The sequence below is a fragment of the Semicossyphus pulcher genome, unplaced genomic scaffold (assembly GCF_022749685.1).
Source record: "Semicossyphus pulcher isolate SPU_LCO1_2020_fin unplaced genomic scaffold, fSemPul1.0.p SCAF_18, whole genome shotgun sequence".
In the NCBI taxonomy this organism is placed as follows: Eukaryota; Metazoa; Chordata; class Actinopteri; order Labriformes; family Labridae; genus Semicossyphus; species Semicossyphus pulcher.
Window position 1 is genome coordinate 26,579,439 of NW_027211691.1, and position 15,392 is coordinate 26,594,830.

The window sequence follows — 15,392 nt, forward strand, 5'->3', positions numbered from 1 at the left end:
CCTGGTGGTGGTCTTTAGCCTTTCACATCAAAATATCACTGCTGCACCACACTGGGTGATCGAAGAGCTAGCTGTTAGCTAGTTTGAAGTTGCTAGTTAAGCTGGTTTTATACAAGTTATTATTGCTAGTTCTTAGTGAGTTATTGTTGATTTGTAAGTTGAACTGGTTGTGGTTGTAAACTCTTGGAGGAGGCTTCCATAGAACACAGAATGTTTGGTCACAGTGCATCATGTTACCATGGTGATCTCTGTCCTCCTCCAGGTGATGGTGGACGGGGCAGGTGCAGAACTGGCGGACTCCTTTGGCAGGAAGAAGACGCAGCGCTGTAAGAGACTCGCTCGGCCAGAGAAAGACAGAGCTCCTCCTAAAAACAAGAGGAGGAAGAGGGAGGAGGAGGAGAAGATGCTCCACTCCTCCTCAACCTCGTCTGACTCCCTGATGACTCACCTCACACAGGTAGACCAACAACACCTCCCCTTCCTGTTCCTTGTTGTCTCCTCCATTAGTGAACATTGTTCTTCACTTCCTGTCACTTAGATGTTCAATTATTTCTGCCTCCTTCCTGCTTCGTCCTCTCTTCTTTCCTTTCCTCATCTGAAGGGATTAAAGCTGTTTTTTTAGAGAAGCAGAATTATCTGCAGAAACAGGTCTGCAGCTCACAATTGATTTGTGGGAGTAATTCTCTTCAATCATCAAAGACTGGTTTATTGAATATATTTTCAGGAGATGAATAACTTATGTGAGGATTCACTTCACTGATGAGTTAATTCAAAGAGTAGTAGCTAAGATATACTGACTGATGTCACCGCTCTTCACTGCTATTATTGACAGCAGATATCTATTAATGATTGATCACTGCCCCCCCCTCCCCTCAGCTGTCGGTCCTGCCCCTCATGGAGCCCGTTCTGGGGGTGGATCTGAGTCTGTTCCCCCCGTACGGCAGCTCCTCTCTGGGCACAGACTCCAGACTGACCGGCTCCTTCGGTAACGCCTGCTTGGACGGAGTCACTGACTACTACTCACAGCTCATATACAAGGTACTACTGCAGCGATACTACAACCATACTTCAACCATACTACAGTTATACTGCAGTTATACTATACTATAGATAATACTTCAGTTATACTTCAGTACTGCTGCTGTGACACCAGCCTCAGCTACACTGACAAAAACATCTTTTTTTTTTACCCCCTCAGCAGAATAACCTCAGTAACCCCCCCACACCACCAGCCTCCCTGCCTCCCACCCCCCCGCCGGTTGCCAGGCAGAAACTAGTGAACGGCTTCGCCACGACAGAGGAGCTGTCCAGGAAGGACATTACCGAGCAGGACGGTGAGATCAGATCACGATGACTGTATGTAAAGATGGACGACGCGTCTCCATCTGCTCCCATTGTACGTAATTGATGCCAAAACAGCCCTGTGATAGGCCCTGCCATCTTGCGATGGTGATGTCATTTGGAGCCAGAGTCTGCGCAGTAGAGATCGGCGGGTGGCGCCGCCGTAGCCACTTCCGCTAACACAAACACACACTTAACTTACTGAAACAACAGCAAGGATCCCGCACGCCGGCGTGTTTAACAGCAGAACAGCTTCTTGTGTTGGTCTGAGGTTAAAGTTCACAGGTATGGAAACTTCCATGACTGTAGTGATTGTTTTAGTTACGTCTCCTCTCACCGTTCGTTCTCCGCTCTGCTAATCAGGAACTGATCGACTGCAGGAGCCGTATTGGTCAACAGAGCTGTCAATCATCATTTTGACAGCATCAAATAACTAATTAAAAGTGAACTTGTCAGAAAAATGAACACATGGACATAAATCAGCAGGATAAGAACTAACTATGATTAACATGGAGGAGGCGGGCTTTATGAGCTATACTGCAGCCAGTCAGCAGGGGGCGTCAGAGAGGGGTTGGACTCCCTTTGAGGGAGCTGTCGTGTCGGCCATCTTTTTATACAGTCTATGGGCTGTTATTAAACCCACAGCCTTGTCTGACAGGCGTGTAGATGCGGTTGTAGAAAATGTTATTTTGCTGCTGTTTTTGTGATGCCTGTTTTAACATACTGCTTGTGTATGCTTCGCTTGTGTTCTTGTATTGACTGTCAATGTTTGGCCTGCTAGACTGCATGCCATGTATGTACTGCATGTTGTCAAAGTGTGGATGTGTGCTGCTGCCTTTTGAATCCCCTCAAGAGGCTTTGCCTTTTGCCAGGCCGCCATTGTAAATAACAATTTGTTCTTAATGACTTGCCTGGTTAAATAAAAAACATTTAAATAAGTGTGACATCACTGCAGTATTTAGTAATTATGATCATAATCATTTATAATGAACAGTTACACTCATTTTACATATCCTAAACATCCTGTCCGTTGAAGGAGTTCTGACCCTCGCTATGTTTTGTAATCCCAGTGAAAGGTGTGAAGCAGAGGGGGGAGGGGCTTCTGGGTCTTAATCACGTCTCCAAGACAGTAGACGTCCCTGCCTCCCTGCCGACCCCGCCCCACAACAACCAGGAAGAGCTGAGGTACACAAACAAACTCTAATACAACTTTAGAAGGACTTTTGAAACAGAGGAGTCTGAGTCACGTCTTCTCCTGGTTCGCTGACTCGTCTCTTCTTCTTCCTGTTTCTGCCTCCTCAGGGTCCAGGACTCTTCGGAGCGTGACAGCCCGGACGGCTTCGTCCCGTCTTCGTCTCCTGAGAGCGTGGCCGACATGGAGATCAGCAGGTACCCCGACCTCTCCTTCATCAAACTGGAGCCGCCCTCGCCCTGCCCGTCGCCTACATTTCCCATCATGCCCTGCGCCTGGGGCAAAGGTCAGTCAACAGCAGTGTAAAAATGCTACAGGATCACATGTAAACATCAGCTGGTCTGTCGCTGTTAAAGCACTTCTGTAAAGTGTTTTAAATGTGTGCGTGTCCCAGAAAACCTGTGTGTGTTTGTATTTAACACTTTATAGAAGTTGTCGATGGACGAGCTGAAAAGCTCAGCGGTGATCCGTTCATGTAGGTCGTGTAGAAAATTCTAACATTAATAATTAACTTCTCTGTGTGTGTGTGTGTGTGTGTGTGTGTGTGTGTGTGTGTGTGTGTGTGTATGCCCAGGCTCTGCAGTGAAACAGGAAGTGAAGGTGGAGCCTAACCATCAGGGTCCTCCCTCCTGCTCCAACACAGACCTGGTTACCATAGCTATAACTCTGAACCCTTTGGCAGCTCAGGTGAGCATCTCTCTCTCTCGCTCTCTCTCCCTATTAAATAATGAATAGCCCCGCCCTCTTGATGACATCACTGGCTGTGTTTTACAGAGCGTTGCAGGTGTGATGGCGGCAGTGGCGGAGCTGCTGCGGGTCCCCATACCCGTCGACTACCAGCTGAGCCGACCCGCCGGCCCCGAGCGCAGCTCTCTGGCCCTGCTGGCCGGAGTCCGAGTGCCGATGACACAGGTAGGAGGAATACTGCATGTGTTTTTTCCATGTCTTCAGTATTGGCAGGTGTATGCTGCCCTGTGCTGGACACTGAAACACAGCACACACACTTTGATGTCTACAGTTCATTCAGTTATTGAGATAATGAAAAGAAAAGGTGTAAAAAAGGTTTGTTTTTTAAATGTATACATTTATAATGCTCCCTGAAAGAGTCTTTGCTCTGAGAGAGTGATGTGCTGACGGTCTATTGTGTGTGTGTGTGTGTGTGTGTGTGTGTGTGTGTGTTCAGGTTTCAGCAGGCAGCAGACAGCAGAGACCTCCACCTTCAGCAGGTAACACTGCTCTGTACACACTCTTCTTCTGTCCTTCCCTCATCATCTTTGTTGTGTTTCTCTGCTGCTTCAACTGCTCCTCTTTCTCTCAACCCTGCTTCCTGTCCCGCCCCTATAACTGTGATTGACAGCTCACTTTATTCTGTTGTCTCCAGGAGTCAGAATGAACTATGTCCAACATGGCAGCTCTGCTGCTGCTGCTGCCAGGCCTCAGTGCTGCAGCTATTGCAAGGTGCTTCTGGGAAATGGAGTCCGCATCGTCAAGGAGCTCAAACAGGTTTGAAAAACACCCATCTATTTAACACAGAGAGGAACGAAGACAAGGTTTCCCAGCCCTAAAACTCGGTCTCGAGCGCCTAAGCAGAGTGATCGTAAAAAGGCAAACAACGGAGAGCGTTCTCACGCTGTGTGTGTGCTGCAGGTTTAGCCGTTATGTAAACAGTCCGTTTATGTAGCCACAGCGTTAATGTACACCGGGACCAGGTGTCGCTGATAACAGGAATACACACACTTAGCCACCTCGATCATCCCACAGGCACGTGTTTACAGTTTACAGCCAGGTGACACACAGACTCCGCATGCAGCGGTCAGTTCACTCTGCGCTCTCATAAAAAGCCTGTGTGTGGGAAACACTGCTGTGGGTGTTGCGTGTGTCATCAGCGTTTGGGGAAGTCATATCCCTCTTGTGTGTACCAAAACTAAGACGTGTGTTTATCCCGGTAATGATGGTGTTGCAAAATCCATGTCAGTGGCCGCACCAGTGAGGCAGCCTAAATTTGCTTGGATATTGGATACTCAGATTTTCACGTCAATAACTTTTGAACGTAACGGCACGCAGTCAAAAGGATGGCATATAAGAAACAGCTGATGACAGAGAGAGCAATATAGAACCTAAGTTTATCACCGTCGGTACTCTAGCTCCCATTCCAGCCAACGAATGAAGCCGAATCTCCATCTTGTACGATTAAGGGACCGTCAACAAATTGCAGCATGGATTAATTTAAAAATGCAATAACTTACTAATAACTAAACTAAATTATCTACAAACTAGATTCAGCATGGAGTCTTCTACAGTTCTTAATCATTGTTTACGCCACTCACGTGTGTTTATTATTTGTGAATGGATCTATTCCCCCCGGAACCTAGTTAGCACGAAGCCCTCTGAAAACCCGGGGAAACCCTGAAAGATGGAAGTGACTGTTTGTGTGTTACAGGAGGGCCAGTCGAGACCAGGATGCAGTCTGGTGTTCTGCAGTCCGAACTGCTCCGCCCTCCACACGTCTGACCTGCAGAGCCCAACAAACAAGGTGAGGCTCCAGGTCAGGTGGTCGGTTACTGGTCGAGCAACAGTAGTTAAAATTTACATCACCCTAAAGGGAGTGACACACCTCACTCCTGGATGTCATATGGTGAACTTGTCAGATGATGTCATGGTTTGCAGGTGATGACATCATAGGGTCTGTCTGTCCTCAGGTGGCCATCATGCTGTCTGGGTCTGAGCACCCCCCTCCCAGCAGTGTGCAGCACCAGTACACCAGCAACATGTCCTCCATCACAGTCCACTCCCTCCTCCAAACTCCCCCCTCACCGCCCCCCGTTTCCCCCTCCTCTCCACCGCTCTCCTTCCCGCCGGCCTCCGCCATCACCATGGAGACCAGGCCCCGCATGGACAGCCTCAAGGTGGGTGTGCTTGTAACCAAATGATCAAAGGTTAGTGTTGATCTGCCTGTCAATCGATGACTGACCCACTGATTGGTCTACAGGTGAAGGTGAAGTTGAAGCCCCGCCCCCGGGCGGTCGCAGGTGGTGAAGACTCAATGTCGTCTCGCCACCTGAAGAGGATGAAGAGTTGCCGCTGGAGACGCTGGAGTGTTAGCATCACACTCAGCAGGTTAGCATGTTGACATCACTCCCAGTTCACCCATTTAGCATCACACTGAGCTGGCTAGTCTGTTAGCAACATAATGAACTGGATAGCATGTTAGCATCGCACTCAGGCAGGTTAGCCTGTTGGTATTATTTAATATGTGTCTTTTTACCCAGGGGTCCATGCATCCCCAACGAGGCGGCTGCCATGCCAATAGAGGAGGAAGTGGATGTGCTGTTGAAGAAGCTGGGGGCGTGTCTTCGTCCTGACCCGTTGCCTAAAGACCAGCGGCGGTGCTGCTTCTGTAACCAGCAGGGAGATGGACAGACGGACGGACCAGCCCGCCTGCTGAACCTGGACCTGGACCTGTGGGTGAGTCTGCTCGGCCCTCCTGAGAACAGAATCAGGTCATATGTATAACACGAAGCTGAAGGTGTATGTGTGTGTGTCTCAGGTGCACCTGAACTGTGCTCTGTGGTCCAGCGAGGTGTACGAGACTCAGGCCGGCGCTCTCATCAACGTGGAGCTCGCTCTGAGGCGAGGCCTCACTCTGCGCTGCGCTCACTGCCAGAGGACCGGAGCCACGAGTGGCTGCAACCGCCTGCGCTGCACCAACACCTACCACTTCACCTGCGCACTGCAGGCGCACTGCACCTTCTTCAAGGTACTGCACTGTAAAAACACATACTTGCTTTTTACAAGACTTTTCACACTCTGGAGTAAAACTTACAGTGACAACATGTGTTCTAAACTACACTGTGACACTACAACATGTGGTGAACACACACGCCTCCTCGGGCTCCCTCAGACTCTCTGCTGTCTCCTCAGGATAAGACGATGCTCTGTCACCTCCATAAGCCACGGACGGTTCCTCTCAGCGGGGACCGGTCCTCCAGCTGCTCCCCCTCTTCCACCCCGGGCCCGACCCCTGACCCTGTGGCGATGGTGGCCTCTGACCCGTATGACTCTGAGCTGCGGTGCTTCGCCGTTTTTCGGCGTGTGTTTGTGCAGCGGGATGAGGCGAGGCAGATCGCTGCCGTTGTGCAGCGTGGCGAGCGGCAGCACACCTTCCGGGTTGGCAGCCTGCTGTTCCGTGCCATCGGCAGGCTCCTCCCACAGCAGATGAACGCCTTCCACAACAAGGCTGCCATCTTCCCCATCGGCTACCACGCCAACCGCTTCTACTGGAGCATGCGCCACACCAACAGGTAAACCTCCACCGTCACATGGACTGATCCCTACAGCTGAGATCAGAACTCAGACTCCCATGATGCACTCTGTTCACACAGAAACAAGGATGGGGTGATGGATGGAGTGATGGATGGACGGAGTGATGGATGGATGGAGTGATGGACGGAGTGATGGATGGATGGAGTGATGGATGGATGGATGGAGCGATGGATGGATGGAGTGATGGACGGAGTGATGGATGGACGGATGGATGGATGGAGTGATGGATGGAGTGATGGATGGAGTGATGGATGGATGGGGTGATGGATGGATGGAGGGATGGATGGAGTGATGGATGGGATGATGGATGGATGGAGTGATGGATGGAGTGATGGACGGATGGATGGATGGAGTGATGGATGGATGGGGTGATGGATGGATGGAGTGATGGATGGGATGATGGATGGATGGAGTGATGGATGGAGTGATGGACGGATGGATGGATGGAGTGATGGATGGATGGAGTGATGGATGGATGGAGTGATGGACGGATGGATGGATGGAGTGATGGATGGATGGAGTGATGGATGGATGGGGTGATGGATGGATGGAGTGATGGATGGAGTGATGGATGGGATGATGGATGGATGGAGTGATGGATGGAGTGATGGATGGAGTGATGGATGGATGGAGTGATGGACGGATGGATGGATGGAGTGATGGATGGAGTGATGGATGGATGGATGGAGTGATGGATGGAGTGATGGATGGAGTGATGGATGGGATGATGGATGGATGGATGGAGTGATGGATGGAGTGATGGATGGGATGATGGATGGAGTGATGGATGGATGGAGTGATGGATGGATGGAGTGATGGATGGGATGATGGATGGATGGACGGATGGATGGGGTGATGGATGGATGGAGTGATGGATGGATGGAGTGAGGGATGGAGTGATGGATAGATGGGGTGATGGATGGATGGAGTGATGGATGGATGGATGGAGTGATGGATGGATGGACGGATGGATGGATGGAGTGATGGACGGAGTGATGGATGGATGGATGGAGTGATGGATGGACGGAGTGATGGACGGAGTGATGGATGGACGGATGGATGGACGGAGTGATGGATGGATGGAGTGATGGATGGATGGATGGAGCGATGGATGGATGGAGTGATGGACGGAGTGATGGATGGACGGATGGATGGATGGATGGAGTGATGGAGTGATGGATGGAGTGATGGATGGAGTGATGGACGGATGGATGGATGGAGTGATGGATGGATGGAGTGATGGATGGAGTGATGGATGGGATGATGGATGAATGGAGTGATGGATGGAGTGATGGATGGGATGATGGATGGATGGATGGAGTGATGGATGGAGTGATGGATGGGATGATGGATGGATGGATGGAGTGATGGATGGAGTGATGGATGGATGGAGTGATGGATGGGATGATGGATGGATGGACGGATGGATGGAGTGATGGATGGATGGAGTGATGGATGGAGTGATGGATGGATGGAGTGATGGATGGATGGAGTGATGGATGGATGGACGGATGGATGGATGGAGTGATGGATGGAGTGATGGATGGATGGAGTGATGGATGGATGGAGTGATGGATGGAGTGATGGATGGATGGACGGATGGATGGATGGACGGATGGATGGAGTGATGGATGGATGGAGTGATGGATGGAGTGATGGATGGAGTGATGGATGGATGGAGTGAGGGATGGAGTGATGGATAGATGGGGTGATGGATGGATGGAGTGATGGATGGATGGACGGATGGATGGATGGAGTGATGGATGGAGTGATGGATGGGGTGATGGATGGATGGAGGGATGGATGGAGTGATGGATGGGGTGATTGATGGATGGATGGATGGAGTGATGGATGGAGTGATGGATGGGGTGATGGATGGAGTGATGGATGGATGGAGTGATTGATTGATGGATGGATGGATGGAGTGATGGATGGATGGAGTGATTGATTGATGGATGGATGGATGGAGTGATGGATGGAGTGATGGATGGATGGAGTGATTGATTGATGGATGGATGGAGTGATGGATGGATGGAGTGATTGATTGATGGATGGATGGAGTGATGGATGGATGGAGTGATTGATTGATGGATGGAGTGATGGATGGATGGATGGATGGAGTGATGGATGGATGGAGTGATGGATGGATGGGGTGATGGATGGATGGAGTGATGGATGGATGGATGGATGGGGTGATGGATGGATGGAGTGATTGATGGATGGATGGATGGAGTGATGGATGGCTGGAGTGATTGATTGATGGATGGATGGATGGAGTGATGGATGGATGGAGTGATGGATGGATGGAGTGATGGATTGATGGATGGATGGATGGAGTGATGGATGGATGGAGTGATGGATGGATGGAGTGATTGATTGATGGATGGATGGAGTGATGGATGGATGGAGTGATTGATTGATGGATGGATGGAGTGATGGATGGATGGAGTGATTGATTGATGGATGGAGTGATGGATGGAGTGATGGATGGATGGAGTGATGGATGGATGGGGTGATGGATGGATGGAGTGATTGATGGATGGATGGATGGATGGGGTGATGGATGGATGGAGTGATTGATGGATGGATGGATGGAGTGATGGATGGCTGGAGTGATTGATTGATGGATGGATGGATGGAGTGATGGATGGATGGAGTGATGGATGGATGGAGTGATTGATTGATGGATGGATGGATGGATGGAGTGATGGATGGAGTGATGGATGGAGTGATGGATGGATGGAGTGATGGATGGAGTGATGGATGGATGGAGTGATGGATGGAGTGATGGATGGATGGAGTGATGGATGGAGTGATGGATGGATGGAGTGATGGATGGATGGAGTGATGGATGGCTGGACACTGATCGGTCTGCGGTTGTCTTCCTGCAGACGCTGTAAGTACATGTGTAACATCGAGGAGCAGGAGGGCCGGCCGCTGTTTAAAGTGAAGGTGGTGGAGAAAGGCTACGATGACATCATACTGACCGGACAAACACCTAAAGGTAAACATCACCAGGTGATGCTACCTGTACAAACAGGAAGTAAAATACTGTGGAAATAGACCATCACTAGTTCACGTCCTGCATTAAAGTGTGTGTGTGTGTGTGTGTGTGTGTGTGTGTGTGTGTGTGTGTGTCTCCAGCTGTGTGGGACCAGATACTGGAACCAGTGTCTGAGATGAGATCCTCTAGTGGGACTCTGAAGCTGTTCCCAGTTTACCTGAAAGGAGAAGATCTGTTTGGTTTGACCACGTCTGCAGTGACCCGGATCATCGAGTCTGTAGGTTGCACACACACACACACACACACACACACACACACACACACACATAAAACACATAAAACACACTCGCACTGACCCTCTGCTCTGTGTGTGTGTGAGCAGCTGCCTGGTGTGGAGACCTGTGAGCGGTACAGCTTCCGTTACGGCAGGAACCCTCTCATGGAGTGGCCTCTGGCCTTCAACCCGACCGGCTCGGCGCGCTCTGAGCCCAAAGCGTGTCAGACTAAGAGGTAACACACACCTGGTGTGAGAGCATTTCCTTTGTAAAATGACCCATCAGCTGAACAGTTTGAGTGGCAGGTTGAATCTCTTACATCAAGTTCAGAATGTGACAGGTGCAGGGGGACCTCTTACCTTCACAGGTAGCTCCTTGGAGGCTGTGGTACTTTGAGTGTCATGCTCCAGAGGAACGGGAGCGATGCATCCCAGAGCACAGCACAGAGGTCCTGATGGAGTCGCTGAGCACTGCCTGCAGTGTGTCAGCTCTGGGAGACAGGTGAACTACAGGTGTGGACTGTCCTGACCTCTGTCTCTGTCCTATCAGACCAAACCTGCTGACCAGCATCGCCCCCAGGTGTCAGGGCTCGGTGGGCTCCATCGTGGGCATCGTGCCCGGTGTCCTCTCTCTGTCTCCGGGCGAGTCGGTGGCCGGAGCTCACCAGGGACGCCACTCCAAGTCGTCTCAGTACCGACGCATGAAGGCCGAGTGGAAGACCAACGTGTACCTGGCTCGCTCACGCATCCAGGTGAGACACCGGAACCGCAGGCAAAACACAGAGCTGCTGACTGAAGGACTGGTCTCTGATCCAGACAGACAGACAGACAGACAGACAGACAGACAGACAGACAGACAGACAGACAGACAGACTCTTTAAGTGTTTTCTCTGCAGTGACGTAGTTTGGCAGCAGCTGTACAGATCCGTCTGTCTGTAGCTGAGTGCACATATCAAACAGCTGTGCATGAACACATGAATCACTTGCGTGTGTGTGTGTGTGTGTGTGTGTGTGTGTGTGTGTGTGTGTGTGTGTGTGCGCAGGGTCTGGGTCTGTATGCTGCCAGAGACATTGAGAAGTGCACCATGGTCATCGAGTACATCGGCACCATCATCAGGAGCGAAGTAGCCAATCGCAAGGAGAGGCTGTACGAGTCTCAGGTAAAACACACACACACACACACACATCAATACACACACAAACGCTCTAGTTGTGTGTTCAGAACAAAAGTGTATCAATTCTTGATAGGCCCCCTAGGGGGGGCCTGGAGTAATGACGGGGGGCGCGGCAAGGCTCAATAAAACAATGCACGCTGCACGCTTTAGTGAAAGGACTGCAGGTAAACAGGCTGACGGTGAATCTCTACCAAACGTCACAACTCCTCAAACAAAGACCAGGAAACATGGAGAATCAGACCTCTCCCTCAGCTCACCGGCCCACACTGGCCGTCTGTGTGCCGCAGGTGAAGCTGCTTAAAGGTAAACACTCTGCGGCACGTCCGCCCCGCGAACAATCGTTTAAGTGGCCACAGTGTTCACCAGCACCGGGACGCATGGAATACACTGAAAAGCCGCCTGGTGTAACTGAGAGCCTGGATCATCCAGCCAACATCACGTGTGACGGCAGCAGCAGCGTCAGGTGCTTGTCTACAGTTTGCAGGCAGGTGACACAGCGGTCAGCTCTCTGATGGCACAGATGCAACTTTAGCAGAGCACACAAATGCTCAACTGACCTCCTTAAAAAGTCGCTCAGAGCTGTTCATGTAAAAAGCTGCAGGGGGCGCTGGTTTGGCTCAGTTGGTGGAGCAGGCGTCCCATGTACAGAGGCTATCGTCCTCGTCGCACTGATCGCAGGTTCGACTCCCGGTCTGCCGATCATTTGGTGCACGTCACCCCCTGCTCTCTACTCCCAACATTTCCTGTGTATCTTCAGCTGTCCTATAAATAAAAGCAAAAAAGCCAAAAACATCATCTCTGAAGCTGCAGCTTCTCCAATACACAGCTGCTGAGCTCCTCCAGATCCACTTCCACCTCCCCGAGCCACCGTCGGCTTTGCATCTCTACCTGGACATCGCTCGTCATGCCCGTCGGAAATATATCCACGTGGACCCCGACGGAGCTTTCACATTGACGACTCCCCTAACATAATATTGCTGGGAGATTTTAATATACGTATGGATAATATCAACAATGCTCTCACAAGGGACTTCTCATCTTGCCTGGATAGCTTTGGATTGCAGCAGCATATTGATTTTCCCACTCACTCCAAAGGACATGTTCTGGACTTGACTTGCTGTTCTGGTGTGACTCCTCTTGATTTTTCTGCGGCCCACTTCCCCATTTCTGATCACATGTTGATATCTTTTAAAGTCAAGCGCCATTTCTCATGTCATCCTCTTTGACAGACTAGCCTGCTTTGGAATCACTGACACACCCTTTGATTGATCTCTCTGGCCGCACTCAGTTCATCCAACTCAAAACTTCCAAATCCCAGTCATTTCCAGTCACCTCCCTGCACCCCTCGCCCGCCTGACCACCATGGGGTCTAGAGCCTTCAGCTGCTCTGCCCCCACCTCTGGAACTCCCTCCCACCCGACATCCGTAACATTGACTGTCTCAGTTTTTAAATCCCAGCTCAAATCTTTTTCAACATGTTCAGAGTGATGCTCACACTAACCTCTGCACATGAAGGTTTTATACACTGTGCATGTGTCCTGCTCATTGTGTTGGTTCATTGTCGCGTTGTTTCTAGTTTTTTAACTCTGCTGTGTCAGCTGACCTTGAGTGCTTTGAAAGACGCCTATAAATAAAATGTATTATTAAGTTTATCCCTTTATGTTTATGTTATAAAGGGGGGCCTGCAGAAAAAGTCTGGGAACCACTGGCTTAGGAGATGTTCAAACCAAACTCCATTTAAAAAACGAGCATTTTAAAGCAGTGAACTTGTCGTGTTGTTGCAGACAGACCTGATGAAGCGTGAACTCTTTACAAACAGCATCATGATGTACAAAGGCAGGTTTATCAGCACACACGTGTTACTAATGTGTTACTGTGTGTGTGTGTGTGTGTGTGTGTGTGTGTGTGTGTGTGTGTGTGTGTGTGTGTGTGTGTGTGAGTAGAACCGCGGTGTGTACATGTTCCGGATTGACAATGACTTTGTGATCGACGCTACCATCACTGGAGGACCAGCCAGGTGAGAACACCTCAGACCGGTTCAGTTCAGTTTGACAGCTTTTTTTTTTGTCTGTGTGTAAATGAGCCCGCCCTCTGCCTGTGATTGACAGGTACATCAACCACTCGTGTGCTCCCAACTGCATCACAGAGGTGGTGACAGTGGAGAAGGAGAACAAGATCATCATCAGCTCCTGCAGACGCATCCAGAGAGGAGAAGAGGTAGCACACTCACTCGGACTCATCGATCACTCAGTCGTAATGGCTGCAAACATCACAAATGAAACTTAGATCCAAAAAACATGTAATTGTGTGACTTTAGTGTCTTAAAAGACCAAACTACTATGCAACGCACAGTGACACCAAACCAGCTGCAGAGAGCTTAAATGAGTGTTTTTCTGAATGGAGTCTGGTGTGTGTGCAGAGAGCGATGTAACGTCTGTGTGTGGTTAAAACAATCATCTTCCTCTGTAACAAAAAGGTCTATCTCTGTAGGGATCCTTTCTGTCATGTTGTCACACACTTAGAAGAACAATCTGAGCCTGTCAGTGGAAACAACAAGAACTTTTAGGGGACGACCTTTGACCCGTTCCTCTAAGTTTGCTTCTATAATGTTACGTTATCGGACCAAAACGTGTGTCCACTGTTCAACAGCTTCCGTTTCTCTCTCTAATGAAAACATTATTCTTTCATGTCTCCCTCTCTCTGTCTCTCTGCCTGTCTGTCTCTCTGCCTGTCTGTCTCCCAGCTGTCTTATGACTATAAGTTCGACCTGGAGGACGATCAACATAAGATCCCGTGTCACTGTGGAGCCGTCAACTGCCGCAAATGGATGAACTGAACACACACACACACACACACACAGGCAGCTCTCTCTCTCTCTCTCTGTTGAAGCTGGATGTCGCTCGCCCATCACTCTGTGGGCGGAGCTTCACTTCATATCAGAGATCAATATAAATGAAACTGAACAGAAGTTATAATGATGACGAGGAGGGATTGATTGAGAGACAAGGGGGCGGGGTTATATATATATATATATATATATATATATATGGGTGGGTGATTGACAGGTGAGGGGGCGGGGCTTATGACGAGGCTGGTCCTCAGTGTGTACAGATGAAATACCAGAATGTGGTCGTCCTCAGAGGAGCTTTTTAACTTGCACTAAAGCAGAAAACTACAAAAACAGTCATCAATTCCCACAGAGACATACTTGACTCCTCCTCCTCCTCCTCCTCCTCCTCCTCCTCCTCCTCCTCCTCGTCCTGCGTTTGTTAATTTCCTGTAAGATAAGAGATTTTTTTCTTTTTGTATTTATTACTGAATGAAGCTATTTTCTAAATGCGCGGTGTGTTCGAGGTCCGGAGTGGCAGCGTGTAAATATGTGTATGATAAATTTGAACAGAAAGTTTAGAGATCACTCCACCGAGAGCTACCTTATCGTCTTCATCGTCACCTTCATCAGCTGCCCAAAGGAGCGTCTGTGTTTCTGTTTCCTGTCCCGGCGCTGGAGGAGCTGCGTTCTGATTGGACGAATGCTGTGAACGGACTGAGCGTGCCCAGGGCGTCGGGCAGGTTTCACTGCGGCCTTCATGAGTTCAGTGTCTTTGTGTTTGTTTCACCCAGCGTTTTGGCTGCAGGCGTCTGTGTGTTTCACTCTGTAGCTCAGAGTCCTGCTGCGTGTACATACGAGGTGTCACGAGGACTCTGCCGCGTGCAGAGACATGAAGCCTTTTTTATTCACGGACCTGTGACGCGTGTGACGCGTGAGACGAGCGTCTGTGACGATGGAGACGAGCGTCTGTTTGGGACAAACCTGATTTAGAATCATTTACAGAAAATAAACTATTTTACATCTGCAACAAACACGTGCTGCTCTTTCTTCCTGTGTGTGTGTGTGTGTGCTCTGACATACTGTACAGTTTCATACTGCACATTTCTCTCTCTCTTTTTGTTAAATAAATAAATACATCATTTCTTCAGCACATTCCCAAACAGCAGGTCATCATCTGCCACAGAACACTGATAACACCACACAGTCCTGAACGAGTCCACGTCTCCTGAGACCTTGTAGAAACTGAAGTCCAG

The 15,392-nt window shown here is 49.7% G+C and overlaps 1 protein-coding gene across 5 annotated transcripts in view; it reads left to right on the forward strand.

Annotated features, from left to right (window-relative positions):
* Window positions 1–15,159, forward strand: part of kmt2ca (lysine (K)-specific methyltransferase 2Ca) — a 63,412-nt gene extending 48,253 nt beyond the window's left edge. For 4 of the 5 annotated variants that reach the window (XM_069667199.1, XM_069667200.1, XM_069667204.1 and 1 more), the window contains 23 exons: window positions 263–457; window positions 877–1,038; window positions 1,199–1,334; window positions 2,412–2,526; window positions 2,644–2,819; window positions 3,108–3,220; window positions 3,308–3,445; window positions 3,717–3,759; window positions 3,915–4,036; window positions 4,974–5,066; window positions 5,233–5,439; window positions 5,523–5,650; window positions 5,803–5,998; window positions 6,081–6,290; window positions 6,455–6,834; window positions 9,748–9,860; window positions 10,001–10,137; window positions 10,243–10,370; window positions 10,685–10,886; window positions 11,178–11,294; window positions 13,253–13,326; window positions 13,418–13,526; window positions 14,053–15,159. In XM_069667199.1, coding sequence (XP_069523300.1) covers window positions 263–457; window positions 877–1,038; window positions 1,199–1,334; window positions 2,412–2,526; window positions 2,644–2,819; window positions 3,108–3,220; window positions 3,308–3,445; window positions 3,717–3,759; window positions 3,915–4,036; window positions 4,974–5,066; window positions 5,233–5,439; window positions 5,523–5,650; window positions 5,803–5,998; window positions 6,081–6,290; window positions 6,455–6,834; window positions 9,748–9,860; window positions 10,001–10,137; window positions 10,243–10,370; window positions 10,685–10,886; window positions 11,178–11,294; window positions 13,253–13,326; window positions 13,418–13,526; window positions 14,053–14,145 — 3,387 coding nt within the window. In that variant the 3' untranslated portion in view covers window positions 14,146–15,159. The remainder of the gene's footprint in view (window positions 1–262; window positions 458–876; window positions 1,039–1,198; window positions 1,335–2,411; window positions 2,527–2,643; window positions 2,820–3,107; window positions 3,221–3,307; window positions 3,446–3,716; window positions 3,760–3,914; window positions 4,037–4,973; window positions 5,067–5,232; window positions 5,440–5,522; window positions 5,651–5,802; window positions 5,999–6,080; window positions 6,291–6,454; window positions 6,835–9,747; window positions 9,861–10,000; window positions 10,138–10,242; window positions 10,371–10,684; window positions 10,887–11,177; window positions 11,295–13,252; window positions 13,327–13,417; window positions 13,527–14,052) is intronic. The other variant, XM_069667202.1, reaches the window with a different exon arrangement.
* The last annotated feature ends 233 nt before the right edge of the window (window positions 15,160–15,392 follow it).